We start from the raw sequence: 21,238 nt of genomic DNA, 5'->3' as shown, positions 1-21,238 counted from the left end.
ACACCAAAAAAGAGCTCCCTTCAGAGGATTTAATAGCGTGACGTTTCGAGCAACGTAGCGTGACGTTTCGAGCAACGAGAATCATCAGTTTGCTCGAAACAGCAGTTTGAAAAAGAGCATTGTTTTGCTCGAAACGTCATGCTATTAAATCCTCTGAAGGGAGCTCTTTTTTGGTGTGCGGATTTTTTCTTTTATTGCATTGATTCCTCTTTGATCCAGCACCCATCCCAATTGGGCCTACCCGATGTGCGTGTCTCTCTCTCTCTCAATTTTGGGTTATTATTTATGGCCCTTTTCCACTAGCGCAACTTGGTCAACGGGTCTCTACTCTATTTTTTTTTTTTGCTTTTCCACTACCACTTGAACAGGACGTCCGACATGAGAATCAAACCCGCTAAGTTTAACTGGGTAAGATAGTTTACCTTAGTAGTAAGAGTGCAGGACTCTGCTGTAAAGGTGGAGACATGTGGCGATGGTGTATTTGAGACAATAGACCTTTTCAGAGAGTATAAACAAATACAGGTGTTACCAAGGATACTAATTAAGGCTCCATTCCATTTAGTGTACCAGAGCGTTTTCTAATGAGCCACACCTGTCTTTGTTTATACTCTCTGAAAAGGTCTATAAAAAAAAGAATAAAAAATAAATAAATTTGAAGGAGTGGCGGCTTGGATTTAGGAATGGCGGGCCACCACCCCTAAATGAATGGAGAGGAAACGCTGCATCTGCACAAAATGCTATTACTGTTTGTTACAACTGTTTAATCAATGTTAACAACTCACTGAATGGTACAGATTCAACAATGTATATTCAAATGATTTAAATATGAATAATGGGGAAAAAAATGAAATTCTGGATTGGATTGCCCTGTGAAATGTCCCCCTTACCCTATACTCCTGCTGCACTTCCCACAGAATATGCTGGGGTACCCAATTGTACATCTTCTCCAAATCCATTAGACACATGTGGACTAGATGAGCATACTCAGGTGCCCTTCAAGATACCTGCAAGAGTCAACAGCTGGTCTGTTGTTCCAAGACCGGCACAAACGTTTTACTACCATCTGGTGGAAGCAGGCTGAAACTCCAACTCCTACAGAAAAAGGATGCTCTCAAAGGATGCTCTCCAGCGGTCTAGATAATAACCTATAACTGGTAAGTGTCCACACCTTTAGAAAGCACAAGCTCAATCAAGTGGTGTCCATTCCAGTGAGTCTATTTACATGTTGATCAGCTCCTCTCTTCTAACAGAACAACAGAGCCAAACAATCTGTTGTAAGAATAAACAAAGTGAACATATATCTGATCTGGTGACTTTACAGCTGGATAATCTGAGTGAAAACTAATCTACTAAATAACTGAAAAAAAGAGATCAGGAAAAAAAAGTGTTGTATATACAGAAAAAGTATGACTAATTTTGTGACATCACTGTGTTCTTGACCTTAGACCCTAACTGTGCACCACAAGCTGTTGGAAATGATTTGCTTTTCTACCATCAGAAAGAGGAAACTACAGCTAATAAGCAAATTGTTAAAACTTTTATTGTTGTTTTTAACAGCCATGGTACATGGCAAGGCAAGGCAGGGCAATTTTATTTGTATAGCCCGTTTTTACAAACAGTTTGTCTCAAAGGGCTACATGGTACATCAAGATACATGAAAACACATGTAATATGGACACAGATTGCAGGAAACATAAACAGGGTGATAGATAAAAATGAAAGTAAATGTATAATAATAATGATAACATTACATAATATTACAACGTTACAGGATCCCACTGGGAGAAACCAACTTCTCAGAATACTCTCTTCACTTTTGCATTTGTAAGTCGTGACTCAACAACTTCATTCTGTACAGTCCAGTCCACAATCAGCCACAGTTTTTAGCCATTTATATTCAATCTCATCACCTGGGTCCCTTTGCCAAATCACTTTCACTTTCAAGTCACTACTCACAGTAGACTAAAGGAATAGCACTGAATTAAAAGTAAATTCAATGACAATTAACACTGTAAAGTTGTAACGAGAAAGAAATTAAGAAAAGCTTTACATTTTTGTCTAAAAATACGAATATACTTACAAACTAAACTAATGTGTGCTAAAAAATAAATGAGTTATTTCATGATTAAATGAATGTAACAGAGAGCATACAAGAACAACATATTTTCACATGTGAGATTGATGAAATGGACAAATGATACTAAACTCACAATAAATGAAAAACTGGTTAAAGAAGAGTAAGACAAGACGTTCTTACTGAGACCTAGTGGTGGCCTTTGGTAAATACAACCAAATCTAGAAAAAGCAACAATGTTTCCCTCAAGCAGAGAAGAAGCTAAATAAAGAGCTACAATTTATAAATGTATACAGAAAATATCACAGACAATGGAAAAACAAAAAACGGTAACACATCAGAGACACTCAATCAGGCTGAAAAGGCTTCACAATCAGTGAACTACAATCTATCCGCCTTTGATAAGTGACCCCAGAAATTTACAAAATCAGATCGTCTGAAAACTGTGTCTTTGCATCTTCAGTAAAATCCTAAATCATGATAAACCACTGTGGGACATTTCATCCATGTGACAAAAGAACAGAGCTGCTACATTAAATAATAATAATCATTTGTTTGTGTGTGCCAGTGACTCATTCTTTAAACCTATACACAATAATTTTATCACTGGTTTCTACAGTTAAAATATAAATTCACTTACGTTTCCAGAGCATTGATGAGTCAAGTTGTGATGATGTTGATGTAGAGTCAGTTCTGTTTGTGTTGTAGAGCCTCTCTGTCTCTCACCTCCATCATCTCTACAGCTTCATTTGGTTCAGGGTTTGATCTCTGAGTTTTCTTCTTCCTGGATTTAAACCAACAACAAACACAATATAAAAAAACAACAACATAAAACCAAAAACAACAAAAATGTTTTATAGTTTTACCTTGTCCACAGATTCACAACAACCAGTGGGATCAGCATCAGGACCATCAGAGTCAACCTGATGATGTTCATGATCATTACTGATTCACCTGGAAAATGAGAACAACGGACAGGATATGCAGTCAGTGTCGTCCATGTGCAGTATGATGGAGGTCTCAGTTCACAGCTAGAAAACGTGGAAATCTTGACATTTTCATTGTGTCATTTATTTCTTTATATGTTAATGAGCTGTGGAGCAGTAAACACAGGTGTGTGATGATGAATGTGCAGAACTCACCCGAAACAACAACAGACAGATTTAAGGTGGACTTCTGACGTCCCATTGTGTTCTGGGCTTCACAGTAATAATTCCCACTGTGTTCAGGTCTGAAGTCAGTGATGGTGAAGATCTGTCCTGAAGCTTTTGGTGAGTCTTCATCCTCCTTGTACCAGGTGTAATTAGCTGCTGGGTTAGCATCACTGCTACAGGTCAGAGTCACTGAACTGCCCTCCACTATCTCAGCAGAGGGACTCACTGACACAGAGGGAAGCTTTGGAGCATCTGGAGGAGGAAACATCAACAACATAGTCAATATTAATGTGTTTGGCAACATAAGAAATATTAAGGCTGGAAAACATTGTTCTTGTTACTAATCAGTTTCATATACAGTAGATTTTATAACACATGCTCTCACTCACACTGCACATCAATAGCCATGAATTCAGACGTCCTCCTCTCCAGCTGATTCTCAGCTACACAGTAATACTCTCCAGAGTCAGAGGACTGGATGGAGCTGAAGACCAGCTGTGGTTCTTTGTTGAGCAGTGTCAGGTTCTTCTTGTACCAGGTGTATTTAGCTGCTGAGTCAGTGTCACTGCTACAGGTCAGAGTCACTGAGCTGCCCTCCATGATTTCACCTGGAGGATTCACTGACACTGACGGCACCTTCAGAAAATCTGCAGGAGAAAACATCAACATGTGTTTCCTGAGCAGCCATGTTGTGTTGGATTAAAGCGTTTTGTTTCTTAGATAGAAGAGAAAACTCACACACTGGGGGAGAGCCATGATTCTCATGTCCCTTAAAAGCACAAGAGATCATGTCTCCAGGAGAAAACCTGTCTGTATAAGAACTTCCCTCCTCCATGATTTTCTCTCCGTTCCTGATCCAGACGTACGAAAGACGACCAGCTGGACTGCAGCTGCTGAGACACTTCAGCTCTGCCTCAGTATAAGACTGATGGACTGTTATTGTTCTGGTCACCTGCACCTCCAGAGCTGGATACAGGAGGAAGAACCCACAGTGTTGGTGGTTAACATGAAAACAGAATAAAACGTGGATGTGGTAATCAGATATATATTCTTTGTTTGGATATTGCACCTTCTTATGGTGTTGTTGTTGTTGTTGTTGTGTTTCTCTCTAATGTAAATACTCAGTAATCTAGTGGTGGCCTCCCTCTTTACCTACAAAGCTTGATAAATATAATCCTCATAATTGCAAAAAGCCATTTCAGCTTCATCACTAATCTACAAAGATATGTTCAATGATTATTTAACATTCATAGCAGCTCCTACAGCCCCTTTTTAAGGTGATACACAAAAGTTTTAATTATGTTTCTGTGTTTGTCAGTTTGTGTTCTTACCTGTGACAGTCAGAGTTGTACCAGGTAAACTGTTTCCCCATTCAAACTTTTCTGTTTTGAATGTGAAGCGATACTGAGCTGAATCTGTCTCTCTCAGGTCAGTGATTCTCAGAGTGGAGCGTCCTCCCTCTGTTTCAACAACCTGAACACGACCTGAATATTCAGAGTCTTTACTAAGATCCTCAGGCTCTGAGGGATTCTGCCAACGACGACTACGTTCAGGACTGAACCAGAACTTTGATTTAACATCATAATAACTGTTGTAAGTACAAGAAATCTCCACTGATGATCCTTTGAAGGCACAGATTCTTCTGTCAGTGTAAATCACTCTGTAGCAGTATTTACCAGTGACACCTGAAAGATAAAATGTTTTTTTAATTAGCACCTACATGTTAAAATACAGAATTGTGTTTTTACATTAGAGCAAATAAATTTGAGCAATAAAATGATACTTTTTAAAATAAGAATAAAAAAGCAGTGGTGTGCAGTTAGGACAAACAAAGCAAGCAGTGCTTGACCAGGTACATTTTAAAAAAAGGAAAAAAGAAATAATGCCAAAATAGCAGCGTTATATCTCCTTACATCTGAATTAAACATCTTCATATAGGCCTAGCTCTGATATTGCCTGTTGATGTTCATCTTGTAGGTTGCTGCCCTCTATTGGACATAGTATTTAACTGGCTTGGGAAGTCACCTTTACCACCAGCTCATGCTACTCATCACTTTTGGCATTTATGTTGGCGTGACTGTGTCTTGTTGACAAACATTTAAGCAATTTGAGTGGAGTTTATCTTCACAATGACCTAGCATTAGCATAGTGCCAAGAGTGACACCAACTCATCAGAATAAAAATACTGAATTTGTGTTATCTCATGTGTTAGGCTACAATATTATCATTACAGTATGAGGCTATAATAGTCAGTGGTGTGGCACAGCATTTTTAAGGAACAAAATTTGCCGTAGCTCAAAAAGGTTGAAAAACACTGTTGTATATTGCGGCCCCCTCTATTGCCTGCACTGTCATGGGAAGCTAGCTTGACATCCCAATCATCACTTTTGTCATTTATGCGGGTGTGACCATTTCTCGTTGACAAAGATTGAAGCAAATCCAGTGGGATTATTTTTGGAGGTTTGCGCATGCAAATTACAGACAGTCCTGGGATATTTAAGACTATATTTTAACCTATGTCTAGTTACCATAGCAACAGACGAGCGTGCTTGATCAAGCTGTGGTCGGGTCAGCTTTAACTGTTCTGAGATCAGTAACAATGTTGGGAACATTATTACACATGCACAGACATATTTACCTCTTGCAAGTAAATGAGCAAATTAATCTGTTTTTCATCTAGAATCACCACAGTATATGGTACCAATAGCTGGGGTGATTATCCTCAAGCATTTTGATTCAGTTCTGCACTGTAGTTTTCATATTCATATCTTTGCTGTCTTTCAGCAGTAAGATGAAATGTCCAGGCAAGAGAGAGCAGCATGATCCAAGAGAGAGACTTTGAGCACAGAAGAAAGGTCAGGCAGAACACAATCATGAAATTGTGTCTGTTAGTGTTTACACATTGAGTTTGTGATGTGGAGCTGGAAGAGATGGGAGTTTTTCGGCTCTGCTTATCCGTGAAAGTCACGCCACTGATAGGAGAAAACTGAGTCCTCCATATTATAGATACATGCAGTCATGTGCAGTAGGTAACATGTGCCACCAGGTGGTGATATGTAAGTGGAAGACTAAAATAAACTCACAGTACGGGGGAGAAGGGAAGTCCTCATGTCCTTTCAGAGCACAGGAATAACTTTCCACAAAATTAAAGTGGGCTGAAAATGAAGCTGTTTCTTTCTCAGTTTTCTGTCCATTCTTGTACCAAGTGAAGGAAGAATGATCAGGTAGACGACAACTGCTGTTACACTTCAGCTCCGCCCAGTAGTAGGACATGTAAGTTGTGTAATTGACCATTTGCACCTGTAGACCTGGATTTTCAAAGAAGAAGGGGAAATATATTCATCATTATAAATGGAAGTCACTGCCCGAGAAGAATAAGCGTGTGGATACACATTCAACAGTAATGTCCATATGTGAGCCTAGAGGTGATTTACCATCATCTCCTCACAGTTAACCAGTCGTCATCATGTGATCCAAAGTTCACACTGAAGCTCATTAAGTCATTAGTAAGTGGAGCTCTGAGCTCAGATTGTCTTTATCTTTCATTAACACAGCTGTTTCTGTTGATCTGAACATCTGGAACAGAAACATACTAAAATAAAATAGTTACCTGTGACAGACAAAGTGACTCCAGCTTCACCAGTGTATTTCTCTCCTGGTTTGTTTGTTGTGAAGCTGAACTTGTAAACAGCTGAGTCGCTCTCTCTCAGGTCTGTGATTCTCAGAGTGCAGTCGTTGTCACCACAGAGATACTGAACACGACCTGAGTACTCTGAGTCTGCTCTCAGATCCACAGGTTCATTACCACTGGATTTAGTGAACCACAGTCTTTCTCCAACTGTAGTATCATCATCAGTTCTCCTGTCTGGGTATCTGTATGTGCAGCTTATGTTCACTGTTGATCCTACTACAGCACAGATCTGAGTTGGAGCACAGGTCACTGTCCAGTTATTCTGACCCTGTATCACTGTAACACAGAGCACAGCACAAACCACAGTCACATTTTAGTATTGTGAAGCTGCATCAGTCTGTAAACCTGTCATCCCACTGTGAGGCAAAGAGACAAAGAAGAGAAGACTGCAGAACTAAACTGGGCCATCATCATCTAATCTCTACTACTCTGAATAACAGTGTTACATGGTCAAAGTGTAAATATATTACCTGATACAGAGAGAATGAAAATGAGTAGTCCAATCGCTGCCGTTGTTAAATTCATAGCTGCTCCTCTCATCTCACTTAGTGATACCAGAGACAATGAAATAATCAGAAAATAAATAATCACTAAGTTATAAATTAGTTTTATCAAATTATTTCACTCACAGAGTAGCAGGACACGTCTTGACCTCTGTCTTTAGAAGAATGAGCAGCAGAACAAAGACTTCCTTCCTTTCTATAACTTATTATTAACTTATAGCGTTGACCACAGACCAGGAAATGGTAAGCTCTCTGCAGACAATGGAAAGTTTTACATGTACTCTCAGGTGTCAATGAAGTAGGAAGAACTATCTTTAAATCAGTCCAATACAACATTACTGCAGTAAGTCCTACATTAAAGTTGTATGATGCTGTTTGTATAGATTTAGTATTTTCGACTACACTGTGCAATTATTCCTATTATTTTGTCCACCCTCTTCAAAACAGTGTGGGCAGGCTGATCGACAGACACAACTCTTCCAGACATTTAATTATGTGTCATAATTAGTAGACAAGTTATACATGGAGATGTGGACTTGTGGAGTCAGTGATGGTAAAGATCTGTCCTTGAAGCTTTTGGTGAGCTACACAACAGGCTCATACTCTCCAGACTCAGGAACTGGGTCAAGGCGGGGGGAGTGGCCAGAATAATATTATCTCTTAGTAGTTGCTATGAACATAAAGGTGTCCAAACAGAAAACTGTTGCACGTGTCAATCACAATGCAGACCGAGTGAGAGAAGAACAAAAAATTATTATTAGACCATGAGACATTTTGTTGCATTGTTTCCTCTGTTCACTCTGTGGTCAGGTTGGTGCTGCTGGCATGTATATGAGTATTCACACGTGGTTTATTTTGCATGTGATCACAGGCAACTGTTACCATACAGAAAGAAGAAACATCAGTGCCTAGTTCTATATTTTTAGCCTTGGTAGCCGTCTTTTGTTTTCTTAAACAGAATGTACAGACACTTGTAGATAAACTCTACAGTTACTGAATCCTTCAGATGAATCAGCTCCATTTATACAGTTAATTCAAAAAGCACTGTGTAATAACACTCACCTTATAACACTTAGAGGTTGAATATGGAGAATGAGTAGAATACATAGGAGTTACAACAACAGAAAAATAATTCCTGCAAGAAAATGAAGCTGCTGCTTTGGGAATAAGCCTACAGGAATTGGATGGCCCTGAGAAGTGCCTCCCTTACCCCATACTCCTGCAGCACCTCCCACAGAATATCCCGAAGGACCCAGTTGTACACCCTCTACAAATCCATGTGGCCTCCAAGATACTTGCAAGAGTCAGCAGCTGGTCTGTTGTTCCAAGACCGGCACAAACGTTTTACTACCATCTGGTAGAAGCAGGCAGAAACTACAACTCTACAAGGAAAATAGCCTACCTGTTCTCCAACAACCTATAACTGTTAAGTGTCCATGTGCTCCTCTCTTCTAACAGAGCAACACAGCCAAACAATCTGTTGCAAGAATAAACACAGTGGAAATATAATTGTTCTGGTGACTTTACAGCTGGAGAATCTGAGTGAAAACTAATCTATTAAACAAGTGGGAAAAAAATAGATCAGTAAAAGGAAGTGTTGTATGTACAGAAGAAGGATGACTAGTTTTGACATCACTGTGTTCTTGACCTTTGACGCTAAAGCCTAGTTTATGCTTCCACGTCGTGTAGACGGCGTACCTACGGTGAAAAATCCCATTACAATCAATATAAATACAATCCCATCAAAACACCCATTTGAGAGAAAAAAGAAAAACATGCAACACAAAACATCCTGCACAGGATTCATGGAGACAAAAAGCACAGATAACTCCAAAATAAACACACAATATTTACAAAATAGAAGAACAGATAAGCTGCACATCAACCTATAAAAAGGCATCATTAGCAAAATAAGCTGTGCCTGGTCTCTGTCACTAGAACTGATACTATTAATCTAAAGCAAAAAAAAATATAGAAAATATGTTCAAAAAGTAAATGTATAAATGTTCCCTCAAGAGATTTTCTAAATTTCCACCTCTTCTGCAGAGGGACACCTTCTCAATACCAATATTTCAATGAGGCAATAGGATGGTTAGCTTTCACAAAATGAGCGCTGTACACAGGATAATTAAGATGTTTGCATCTGATGGTACTACGATGCTCTAAGATGCAGGTTTTTTATTCCCTCCTTGTTTGTGTGATGACCCCTAATGGGGATAGATTGTCCAGAATTTGGATTCCTGTAAGTACTACAGCGGCAAGTATAATTGCACTGAGCACAAGAGGTCTGATGTGAAAGTCAACATACTGTGAGGTGGATCAACGATCCAATTGGGCGGCCAGGAGGATTTTCCAAACTCTTACAGGGGATTATAGGATATTCAATTAAAATGAAATCGAGTTCTTTTTTGGTTATTTCACCCACTTGAAAAAAATGGCCCAAAGTGTTGTGAACAGATTCCTTAAATAATTGGGTGGGATTGCTAGACAGTCTCTTGTAGAAAGTGTCATCAGAAAGTTGTCTTAAAATCTGATGTTTACCAAAAAACAGGATGACCAGGTTATGTATAAAAAAATCTTGTTGGTGGTGGACAAACCCAACACAGAGACACAGGTCTCTGTGTCCACAGACAGGAAGTGATGAGGAATTATGTCTCTTCTCTCTTACAGCTCCTGTGGGTCAGTTGGAGCAGCTGCATGGAGACAGAAGGAGGAGGTCAGCTGACCAGAAACATGTCTGACAATGACACATTCACTATTTATCCAGTAGTTCATTAACTATGTCACAAATAAAAGGCAAAATTCTTATTGTGTCGTGTTGATGGGACAAGGATTTTCTTACGTAACAATAGAAAAAACATTTACCATGTGGACTAAAGAGTCAGTGTCTTCTGAGGGGTTTGTTGACTGAGCTGTACAGAGCAGCTGGATCATCTGAAGCTTCCTGACCGCTGGTTCTGATAGAGACATGAGTCAGGAGATCATTAAGGAAAAAATATATTCTGCTGTAACTGTCGGAGATGAGGACATCCAAAAGTGATCATAAAATGTGGAAAAACATTTCAACAGAATGACTGATACTGATGTTAATTTGTGAGGAGCTGCTCACCTCTGGGCTGGACTGGCACTGTGGTTAAATGTCACAACATCGTACACAACCATTTCTTCTTCTTCTTTCTTGACTTTCTTGTGTCTTCTGGCCTCAGCCACTTTGACGTTGGAGTAACCAGCTTGATCTTTAGAAAAGTGGACAGTGGCATAGTGAAGATGATCCTGCACCTCAGATGGTTGTGTCTGTCGATAGTGGACAATTAAAAGTAATTATTCATTTTAAAGGCTTTAACTTTTAGCGTCCTGACATCTATATCAATCTGAATATGTTTTTATTGAATTTTATTGTGGAAATATGAAGGCTTCATCATAGGAAACACATAAACACAATACTGACAGTATAATTCACTTTGCATAACTAGGTTGGAACCTGTGGGGGACTGTGTCATCACGGTGTCTGTGGAAGAAAAGCTAGACCAAGAACTTGCAGGACAAGACCAACATCAGGTAAATTTGCAAGATTTGTCACTTTGTGCTTTTTCATAAAAGTGATTTAAACTCTGCATACAACCACACACACTCACATTCACACCTACAGGCAATTTAGAGAGAAACAACACAGCTACAGGTAGAATAATGCAATCCCCACCCAGACCTGGGAATCGAGCCCAGAATGTTCTTACTATGAGTCAATGAACCACTGTGCCACTCAAACAGAAAAACAAACAGACAAACAAACATCAATGCACACAAGTGCATCAGTTTATCTTTCTCACCTGTTCCCTATTGTCTGGTCTCTCTCCAGCCTCAGACCTCTGCTCAGACACCCTCTTTTTTCTGGTCAGGAATATTAATTTAAAAAGGTTAAACTCTGTGAATGACAATAACTGATTTTAAATGAGTTTGGAAACATATTTGGAGAAACATAACTTCTTACATGACCCAGAGGAAGACAGAGAAGAGCAGGATCACTAGGGCCACGACAGAGACTACTGTAACAGCTGTTATCTTCCATGATCCTAGAAACAAGAGAACAAATGAAATAAATAAAATGAGCTACAGTGTAACAGCACGTTACCCAGTATAGTAATAACTTTGTTTTATAAACATTGTCCTTGAAAATCTTACAACCACTCATGACAGATGACACTTCAGTCTCAGGCCTTGAGGAGATTTAAAGATGTACAGCACAGACAGAGTGTTTTCTGACACAGTCTATGTGTAATTCACCTGGCACCACAGTCAGATTTAAGGTGGACTTCTGACGTCCTATTGTGTTCTGGGCTTCACAGGAATAAGTCCCACTGTGTTCAGGGCTGAGGTCAGTGATGGTGAAGATCTGTCCTGAAGCTTTTGGTGAGTCTTCATCCTCCTTGTACCAGGTGTAATTAGCTGCTGGGTTAGCATCACTGCTACAGGTCAGAGTCACTGAACTGCCCTCCACTATCTCAGCAGAGGGACTCACTGACACAGAGGGAAGCTTTGGAGCATCTGCAGGAGAAAACATCAACATGTGTTGCCATGCTGTGTTGGATTAAAGTGTATATTTTCTTAAATAGAAAAGAAAACTCACACACTGGGGGAGAGCCATGATTCTCATGTCCCTTAAAAGCACAAGAGATCATGTCTCCAGGAGAAAAACTGTCTGTATAAGAACCTCCCTCCTCCATGATTTTCTCTTTGTTCTTGAACCAGACGTAGGAAAGACGACCAGCTGGACTGCAGCTGCTGTGACACTTCAGCTCTGCCTCAGTATGAGACTGATTGACTCTGATTGTTCTAGTCACCTGCAGCTCCAGAGCTGGATACAGGAGGAAGAAGCCACAGTGTTAGTGGTTAACATGAAAACATAAAATAGAAGAAAAAGTGAATGTGGTAATCAGATATACTACTGTATATATTCTTTGTTCTGATGATGCAGAGTGTTTCTCTCTATTGTAAATACTCAGTAATCTCAGTTTACTGCAGAGCTTGATAAATATAATCCTTGTAACTCCAAAAAACCATTTGAGCTTCATCACTAATCTACACAGATTTGTTCAAGGATTATTTAACCATGTTCATAGCAGCTTCTGACCCCGCTCCTCCATTCCTGGTCCCGGCCAATGACATCTAACATAACCTTTTTTTAAAGTGACACACAAACATTTTGTTTACGTTTCTGTGTGTGTTCTTACCTCTGACAGTCAGAGTTGTACCAGGTAAACTGTTTCCCCATTCAGACCCTGTAGTTTTGAATGTGAAGTGATAGTGAGCTGAGTCTGTCTCTCTCAGGTCAGTGATTCTCAGAGTGGAGCGTCCTCTCTCTGTTTCATAAACCTGAACACGACCTGAATATTCAGAGTCTTTACTTAGATCCTCAGGCTCTGAGGGATTCTGCCAACGACGACTACGTTCAGGACTGAACCAGAACTTTGATTTAACATCATAATAACTGCTGTAAGTACAATAAATCACCACTGATGATCCTTTGAAGGCACAGATTCTTCTGTCAAAGTAAATCACTTTGTTGCAGGATTTACCAGAGACACCTGAAAGATTAAATGTTTTATTAAACCAGAGTAGCACCAACATGTTTAAAGACACAGTTGTGTTGTTTAATTAGAGCAGAGTTGAATACAATAATATGGTGGAAAGGAAAGAGTCCCCCATATTACAGATACATGCAGTCATGTGCAGTAGGTTAAATGTGCCACCAGGTGGTGATATGTAAGTGGAAGACTGAAGTAAACTCACAGACTGGAGGAGAAGGGAAGTCCTCATGTCCTTTAAGAGCACAGGAATAGCTGTCCGCAGGATTAAAATAGTCTGAAAATGATGCTGTTTCTGTCCCATTTTTATGTCCATTTTTGTACCAAGTGAAGGAAGAATGACAACTGCTGAGGCACTTCAGCTCTGCCCAGTTCTGGTACGATGTTGAGGGGGTCACCTGCACCTGTAGACCTGGATTTCCAAAGAAGAAAAGGAATTTTTTTTTTTATTGTGAACACATCAAAATACGTTTTTCAACCTTTAGTTTCTTCTACTGAAGTCATCATGTTACCATTATCTCCTCATATACAACCAGTCGTCATCATGTGATCCAAAGTTCACACTGAAGCCCATTAAGTCAGTAGTAAGTGGAGCTCTGAGCTCAGATTATCTTCATCTTTCATTAATACAGCTGTTTCTGTTGATCTGAACATCTGGAACAGAAACTAAAATAAAATTGTTACCTGTGACAGACAAAGTGACTCCAGCTTCACCAGTGTATTTCTCTCCTGGTTTATTTGTTGTGAACCTGAACTTGTAAACAGCTGAGTCGCTCTCTCTCAGGTCTGTGATTCTCAGAGTGCAGTCGTTGTCACCACAGAGATACTGAACACGACCTGAGTACTCTGAGTCTGCTCTTAGATCCACAGGTTCATTATCACTGGATTTAGTGAACCACAGTCTTTCTCCAACTGTAGTATCATCATCAGTTCTCCAGTCTGAGTATCTGTAGGTGCAGCTTATGTCCACTGTTGATCCTACTACAGCACAGATCTGAGTTGGAGCACAGGTCACTCTCCAGTCATTCTGACCCTGTATCACTGTAACATAGAGCACAGCACAAACCACAGTCACATTTTAATATAGTCAAGCACCAATGCACCAGTTTGTAAACCTGCGGCAAAACTGATTCTAAATTTACAGAACTACTTCAGCTCTCACATCATCCCACTGTGAGCCAATGAGACAAAGAAGAGGAGATTGCTGTTCCCCTGTTCTCCTAAACAGGACGTACAGACATTTGTAGATAAACTCTACTGACTCTACCTGCTGACTCGTGACTGTGCTGCCACTTTCAATAACAACCACATCATTAAAGCAGAAGTAAGCGGAATATTTGTGTTAATATAAGTCTTAAATAGTTATATCTTCCGACAGCAATCACTTACATAGAGTGTTTGGACCGAAACACGGGTCTGTCAGTCCCTCTGCTCTGCTCTGAGCCGAAGAGAAAACTTTTCTCGTATCCTACAGTTTTTATCCAATGAGGAAAGAGAACGGCATGCAGGGCTGTGTGTGCAGCCAAGGGACGCTGTGAATGTGGTGACGTCGGGACGAGGACTGTTATGGTGCGTTCAAGGCAGCCCGTAACTCGTGTTTTTCCGACCTGTGAAGTCGTACCAGTTTGATCTGGTACAAGTTCACGGGTCGGAAGTTACGAGTGGCCGTTATAGTGACTTTCACAGGTAAAACAGGTCGGAAAAACACGAGTGGGTTGCCTGGAACGCTACAAAGTCGTAAGTTGTGACTTGAAGCTGTAATTTACGGTTTCAAAAGCCTGCCTGGAACGCAGCATTAGCCGAAACGACCGGATCGCTTACTTCTGCTTTAAGTTCGCAGACGACGCTACTGTCATTGGACTCATTACCAATGGTGACGAGTTGGCGTACAGGAAGGAGGTGGAGCAGTTGGTAGCCTGGTGCTCGGAACATAACCTTGCCCTAAACGTCGCCAAAACAAAGAAGATGGTGATAGATTTCAGGAGGGCTGGGCACCAGCACCATCTCCCTCTGAACATTAACAACTCTAAAGGTGGAGAGGGTGCACAACACCAAGTTTTTGGGGGTCCTTCTGACTGACGAGCTAACCTCCAGAGTCAACACCACAGCTGTCATTAAAGGGACAACGAGGAGTTTTGGAAAGTGAAGTGTTCTCATACTACATTTACCATGAGCCTACGCGCGCACTGTGAAATTCTTGGACCGGCGCAAGACGGACGTCTTGCCAAGAATGTTTTCATTCATCAACAACAATGAAAGTTGGAGGTTCGAAGACGATCATATACCGTCGTAGTTCCGACCATAAACGGCAATTCGGCGGCGTTATTCTCATGAACCGCCGGGCAGCGTCCGCGAAACCGAAAGTAAGGAAACACTGGTCGGCCACTAATTAAAATAACAAAATAACGATAGAGGCAAAATGATATATTTATCGAAAATGGAGCCATTAACAAGTGTGGGTAGCGTAGATTCATCCACATTAACGTGAGACTTTTTTATAACCAGATAGAAACTCCTCGTTGTCCCTTTAAGAAGGCCCAACAACGACTTCACTCCCTCCGCAGACTGAAAAAGGTCGACCTTCCTGTTCCTGCCCTGACCATGTTTTACAGAGGCACCATTGAGACTGTTCTCACATACTGCATTACATCCTGGTTTGAAAGCAGCACGGCAGAAGAGAGGCACAATCCAAACAGGGTAGTGAGAACAGCAGAGACAATCATTGGTGTGCCACTGCCACATCTGCCGGACATCTACAGAGTCCGTTGTGTGCACAGAGCAGAGGACATTTTAAAGGATGCCACACATCCCTCTCACAGCATGTTCACAATCATGCAGTCAGGAAGGAGGTACAGAAGTATCAAAGCAAGAACCACTCGCATGTTGAACAGCTTCTTCCCCACAGTGATCAGACTCCTTAACAAAAGAATGTGAATTGGATTAACTGATTTTTAGAGTGTTTATCTGATAATTTTTATTCTCATTTATTTTATATGTTGTTTTTATTCATCCATGTTTTACTTATTGCTGTTGAAATGAATGCGCTGATCTCGAACGGTGGATGTGTGAAACATAATTTCGGGCCGACACATATAGACACACAAAATACATACAGACATGCTCATATTCACACACTAGGACAATTTGAATTCACCAATCAACCTACTGTGCATGTGTTTGGACTGTGAGAGGAAGCTGGAGTACCCGAGAGCAGGCAAAGGGAGAGCATGTATAAACTCCACCCAGAAAAGACACAAGATTCAAACCAGGAACCTTCTTGGTAAGAGGCTGAAACTAGTAACCAACAATAAAAACTACAAAAATAAACAATTAAATTTTTGACTCAAACCTGTTTTATCTTGGTCGGACTGTGTGAACTAAACGTCCCACAAAGTAAATGTACCACTAGCAGTTCAGATTTGCATTAATTGGGTTAGATCAAGCACTGAACATGTAAAAACAACTTTTGAAGGATTATCTCTTGACTCAAATCTGTTTTATCTTGGTCTGAGTGTCTGAACTAAACGTCCTACAAAGTAAATGTAGATGTACAGTACCTGGTACAGTGAGAAGAAGGATGATGATAAATCCACTTGATGCTGCTGTTAAACTCATCACTGTTCCTCTCATCTCTCTGTTTGACTTCAGACGCAATAAAACACATCAGCTGCTGAACAGTGTGTGAACGAAACATCAATCTGATCAAAAACCAGTTCAAACCTGACAAGACAGGAGGGTGATGATCGTCTGTGCAGAGTGCAGTGAGCAAGAGACAGAAAGAACCAAACAGACTTCCTTCCTCTTTACATTATGAATATTCATGAACTCTGACCCACAGTCAAGTTGTCATCTTACAAACTACTGAGGAAGTCCTGAGAGGTAAAAGAGAACTGATGAACAGACTAAAACTTTCACTTTGTATCAAGATGCTCTTTCTAATCTTTAATTCAAACTTTCTTTAACTTAAACTGCCCCGTAGCATCAGAAAAACCAAACCACAGTTCCCCAAAAAGATAAACCCTCTACTGTCCTATCACAGGAAAGACAAATCCACCATAAAATAACTTGTTGAAGACATTGTATACACAGAGGAAGAACTGAGACAGTGCAATCTGTGTTAGCAATAAAATATAACTCTTTACTGATGCCTAGTGGCAGACTTAAGTCACTACAACTACATAAGAAACATTTCTCTCAAACTGTGAAGGAGCTAAATAAAGACATGCAACTGGAATTCATGCAGAAAAGAAATATGAGGTGCAGTTGTTGCCATGCAGAAATATTACAGCTCACAAGAAGTTAAACAAACAAAAAATACATCACAGTGCAGCAAATGAATTAATAAACATTAATTGGCCGACATTGGAGTTTGATTAACAAGACCCACAGCTAAGAAGAAAAAAAAATCACTATTCACTGTTTAGTTCAATTTAAATTGAACTTTAGCTCTGTACTTTCATTTTGTATTTTCACATTTTATAACCTGAACTAGTTGTTCCTAACTTATTTACAGAGGATTGAGAGAAGGAAGACATTAAATATAGCTACAAAGGAAGAATTGAGACAGTGCAAAGTCTGTTAGCAATAAAATATAACTCTTTATTGATACCTGCTGGCAGACTTTGGTCACTACAACTACATAAGAAACATTTCTCTCAAACTGTGAAGGAGCTAAATAAAGAGATGCAACTTGAATTTATGCAGAAAAGAAATATGAGGTGCAGTTGTTGCCATGCAGAAATATTACAGCTCACAAGAAGTTAAAAAACAAAAAATCCATCACAGCAAATAAATTGTTAAACATGAATTGGCCAACATTGGACAAAGACCCACGGCCAAGAAAAAATATTTCATGATTCATTGTTTAGTAAAATTTAAATTTATATTTTGTATTCTATAACTGGAACTTGTTGTTACTGACTTATTTTCAGAATTGAGAAAAGAATGTGTTACATTGGTGACAAACATGTTTGACAGATTGAAATGACAAATTAAAATTATACTGATCAATCATGAACTGTAAGTCTGAAAAGATTAAACGTTAACTATTTTAAACTCTGCTTTGATGAGTGACCCTGGACACTTATAACTCAAATAGAAGATCAGATATCCTCTTCAATAAAATGAATGTCTTTGTGTCATGAGAACAAAAGAACAAATTCAAACTTTATTTGATTTCATAGCTGCCAAAGAAAATGATAAAAGTGAAGAATGAGCAAAACAAATCAAATCTAAAGATGATGTCACTGTTGGACAACTTCCTGTTTTCATCAGGTGAGTCCCACCTTTACTTCAACAGCATCTAAAAAACACACATAAAACCTGTGTAAAGTTACAGATGTAATTATAAATGTGGAGTCTGCATGTTATTGATCTGTTGTTATTGAATGTGAGAGGCTCTGACCTGACTGTAACTTCACACCAGTTCTTCCTGCTTCTCTGTTTCTTCTGTCTGTGCTGCTGTGGGGACGTTCTCATAATCAGGACAAGAGTCCACCTGATGGACAGAGGTGACAAAATGAGACTCATTCATCAAACCTGCACATAATAATATTTTATTGTGTAGAGTTAGTTCTGTTAGTGTTGCAGAGCCTCTCTGTCTCTCACCTCCATCATCTCTACAGCTTCATTTGGTTCAGGTATTGAACTCACAGTTTTCTTCTTCCTGGATTCAAACCAACAACAACAAACACAACATAAAAAAACATGAAACCCAAAACTACATGAAGTTTGAAGAAGTTAAACCAAAGAGCAGTGAGTGAATTGATGGATTTTTATAGTTTTACCTCGGCAGCAGACTGAAGACAACCAGTGTGATCAGCATCAGGACCATCAGAGTCAACCTGATGATGTTCATGATCATTACTGATTTACCTGGAAAGTGAGAACAACAGACAGGAGATATTAGAGACTGATAGGTCAGTTTGTCAGGTGATGCTGTCAGTCAGTGTCATCCATGTGCAGTATGATGGAGGTCTCAGTTCACGGGAGCGTGCCTATGTTCCCACAGCCCTATGTTCCCTCAGCCCTATGTTCCCTCTGGACTCTCTCTACCTATCTGGACTCTACCTATCTGGCCTGTCTAGCCTCTACCTGGTCTTTTTACTAAACTTAACCAACTCCTTTCTTCATTGCCTAAACCCAACCAATGGTGGGACCAAAGGGCTGAGGGAACATAGGGCTGTGGGAACATAGGAATGACCCCCAGTTGACAGCTACAAGATGACTCGAAATCCTGAGAGTTAAAGTTTTTTATATGTTGATGAGCTGTGGTGCAGTAAACAGGTGTGTGATGATCAGTGTTGTGCAAGTCAATGAAAAATAGTAACTAAGTTAGTAACTGAGTTACTTAAACCAAAAAGTAATGCGTTACTGAGAAAGTAACTTTTTCGTTACTTTAAAACGTTTTTTTTGGTGGGTTTTTTTCCAATGCTCCCACTAAAGGTTGATTAAAAAGGCTTTATGCACAGCTCCCCTACTTCCTGAACTTAAACCAGCTCCTTTATTTCCTGTCTTGCATTATTGGACAAACTGATTAATCCAGGTGTGTCTGTGACTCTGACCTCAGTAGTCACAACAATGGTCAGACACCTGGAATCAGGAGCTGTGGAGCTGTGCATAAAGCCTTTTCCCCTCTAACCGTCATTTCTGTAGAGTAATGCTGATGAAAAAACGCGTATTTTTATCTGTAAATTTTACCATCATCATCATCATCATCATCATGCTGCATCTTGACCGAGTTACATTCAAGAACCTGTTTTCGGTGACGGAAAGTAGGTAAATTCACTCCACCTGTCTTTTTTTTTTTTTCGATCGATCAGCTGTGTTTACCCAGAGCGATTGCTCTGTGTTTAGCGTTTCAGGTGTCATAATTGGAGTCCGTCTGTCGCACTCTAACCGCTGCTGCTCGGGTGGAGTGGGTGCTTGTGTGTGCTCGCTGTGTCCCAGGGGCTGCAGCCTGAACTGGCACACAGCTGATGGGTCTGGGATGCTGCGTTAGCTACGTTACCTTAGCTCGCTGTCATGCCCTGACCTGAGGCAGCTGACATGTGGCCGAAACCACCTTGCGTTTCATTCAACCGGACTGTAGTAACGCGCCACTTCACATTCTCAGTAACGGCAACGGCGTTGTAACGATGGGAAAAGTAATTAATTAGATTACTCGTTACTGAAAAATATAACGCCGTTAGTAACGCCGTTATACTCTAACGCCGTTATTACCAACACTGGTGATGGTGAATGTGCACAACTCACCGTCCACAACAGTCAGATTTAAGGTGGACTTCTTAAGTCCTCTTGTATTCTGGGCCTCACAGGAATAATTGCCACTGTGTTCAGGTCTGAGGTCAGTGATGGCGAAGATCTGTCCTGAAGCTTTTGGTGAGTCTTCATCCTCCTTGTACCAGGTGTAATTAGCTGCTGGTTTAGCATCACTGCTACAGGTCAGAGTCACTGAACTGCCCTCCACTATCTCAGCAGAGGGACTCACTGACACAGAGGGAAGCCTTGGAGCATCTGGAGGAGGAAACAGGAAGATGCAACATTGATACTGTCATTTATGACTTTGATGAATTTCATCACGTGGTTTGTACTTACACAGGACGTCTACAATCAGAAATGTAGAGTTGATCTTTCCATATTGATTCTCAGACTTGCAGTGGTAGGTCCCTCTGTCCTCAGAGCTGATGGAGGAGAAATGATAAACTCCTTCTGGTCCTTGAAGAAGAGTTTGGTTCTCTTTGTACCAGGTGAGTTTAGCTGCTGGGTTAGCATCACTGCTACAGGTCAGAGTCACTGAACTGCCCTCCACTATCTCAGCAGAGGGACTCACTGACACAGAGGGAAGCTTTGGAGCATCTGGAACAACAAACATCAACAACACACTTTAACTGCAGAGCTACATGTTGTAATTAAATGAGTAACAGGAAATAGTTGTATGTTTGACAACATGAGAAACAACTAGAAAATTTCCTCTCGGGAAATTTTGAATGGGCCACGGGGCTACTGCCGGTTTTGCCATCTCTGTCAACATGGGAATCAAACCCACGATCTTAAGGTCAAGACAGAGCTGATCAGACAGACACATGATCATCTTTCTATAAGCACTGATATGGAGGAGCTGTAACCACATTAGGTTAACTGTGTGTGTGTGTGTGTGTGTGTGTGTGTGTGTGTGTGTGTGTGTGTGTGTAACTGTAATCACATGAAGCTGGTTCTAGAGTCTCTGTGTGTGT

The 21,238-nt window shown here is 40.3% G+C and overlaps 4 protein-coding genes across 4 annotated transcripts in view; all 4 read right to left on the bottom strand.

Annotated features, from left to right (window-relative positions):
* LOC146992361 (hemicentin-2-like) overlaps positions 1-7,205 on the bottom strand; it is a gene marked incomplete at its 5' end in the record, with an annotated part of 33,874 nt that extends 26,669 nt beyond the window's left edge. Inside the window, 8 exons of the mRNA XM_085790421.1 lie at positions 2,801-2,858; positions 2,941-3,028; positions 3,217-3,480; positions 3,618-3,875; positions 3,967-4,194; positions 4,560-4,913; positions 6,312-6,542; positions 6,839-7,205. Coding sequence (XP_085646547.1) covers positions 2,801-2,858; positions 2,941-3,028; positions 3,217-3,480; positions 3,618-3,875; positions 3,967-4,194; positions 4,560-4,913; positions 6,312-6,542; positions 6,839-7,205 — 1,848 coding nt within the window. The remainder of the gene's footprint in view (positions 1-2,800; positions 2,859-2,940; positions 3,029-3,216; positions 3,481-3,617; positions 3,876-3,966; positions 4,195-4,559; positions 4,914-6,311; positions 6,543-6,838) is intronic.
* atp6v0e2 (ATPase H+ transporting V0 subunit e2) overlaps positions 1-21,238 on the bottom strand; it is a 263,253-nt gene that overhangs the window by 191,769 nt on the left and 50,246 nt on the right. The gene's annotated exons all lie outside the window — the stretch shown is intronic.
* Positions 10,304-21,238, bottom strand: part of LOC146992359 (B-cell receptor CD22-like) — a gene marked incomplete at its 5' end in the record, with an annotated part of 40,770 nt that continues 29,835 nt past the window's right edge. Inside the window, 6 exons of the mRNA XM_085788458.1 lie at positions 10,304-10,379; positions 10,532-10,716; positions 11,250-11,310; positions 11,411-11,492; positions 11,704-11,964; positions 20,601-20,861. Of these exons, the coding sequence (XP_085644584.1) occupies positions 10,304-10,379; positions 10,532-10,716; positions 11,250-11,310; positions 11,411-11,492; positions 11,704-11,964; positions 20,601-20,861 (926 nt within the window). The remainder of the gene's footprint in view (positions 10,380-10,531; positions 10,717-11,249; positions 11,311-11,410; positions 11,493-11,703; positions 11,965-20,600; positions 20,862-21,238) is intronic.
* Positions 11,980-16,714, bottom strand: LOC146992360 (uncharacterized). Its single transcript, XM_085788470.1, has 6 exons — positions 16,562-16,714; positions 13,689-14,045; positions 13,210-13,416; positions 12,651-13,004; positions 12,051-12,274; positions 11,980-11,997 (listed from the first exon to the last, which is right to left on the bottom strand). The coding sequence occupies exons 1-6, from the start codon at positions 16,632-16,634 to the stop codon at positions 11,980-11,982; spliced, it is 1,233 nt and encodes a 410-aa protein (XP_085644596.1). The 5' UTR covers positions 16,635-16,714.

Source organism: Trachurus japonicus, chromosome 1, assembly GCF_045865225.1.
Source record: "Trachurus japonicus isolate A0001 chromosome 1, Traja_1.0".
In the NCBI taxonomy this organism is placed as follows: Eukaryota; Metazoa; Chordata; class Actinopteri; order Carangiformes; family Carangidae; genus Trachurus; species Trachurus japonicus.
This window is presented reverse-complemented; position numbering and strand designations above follow the sequence as displayed.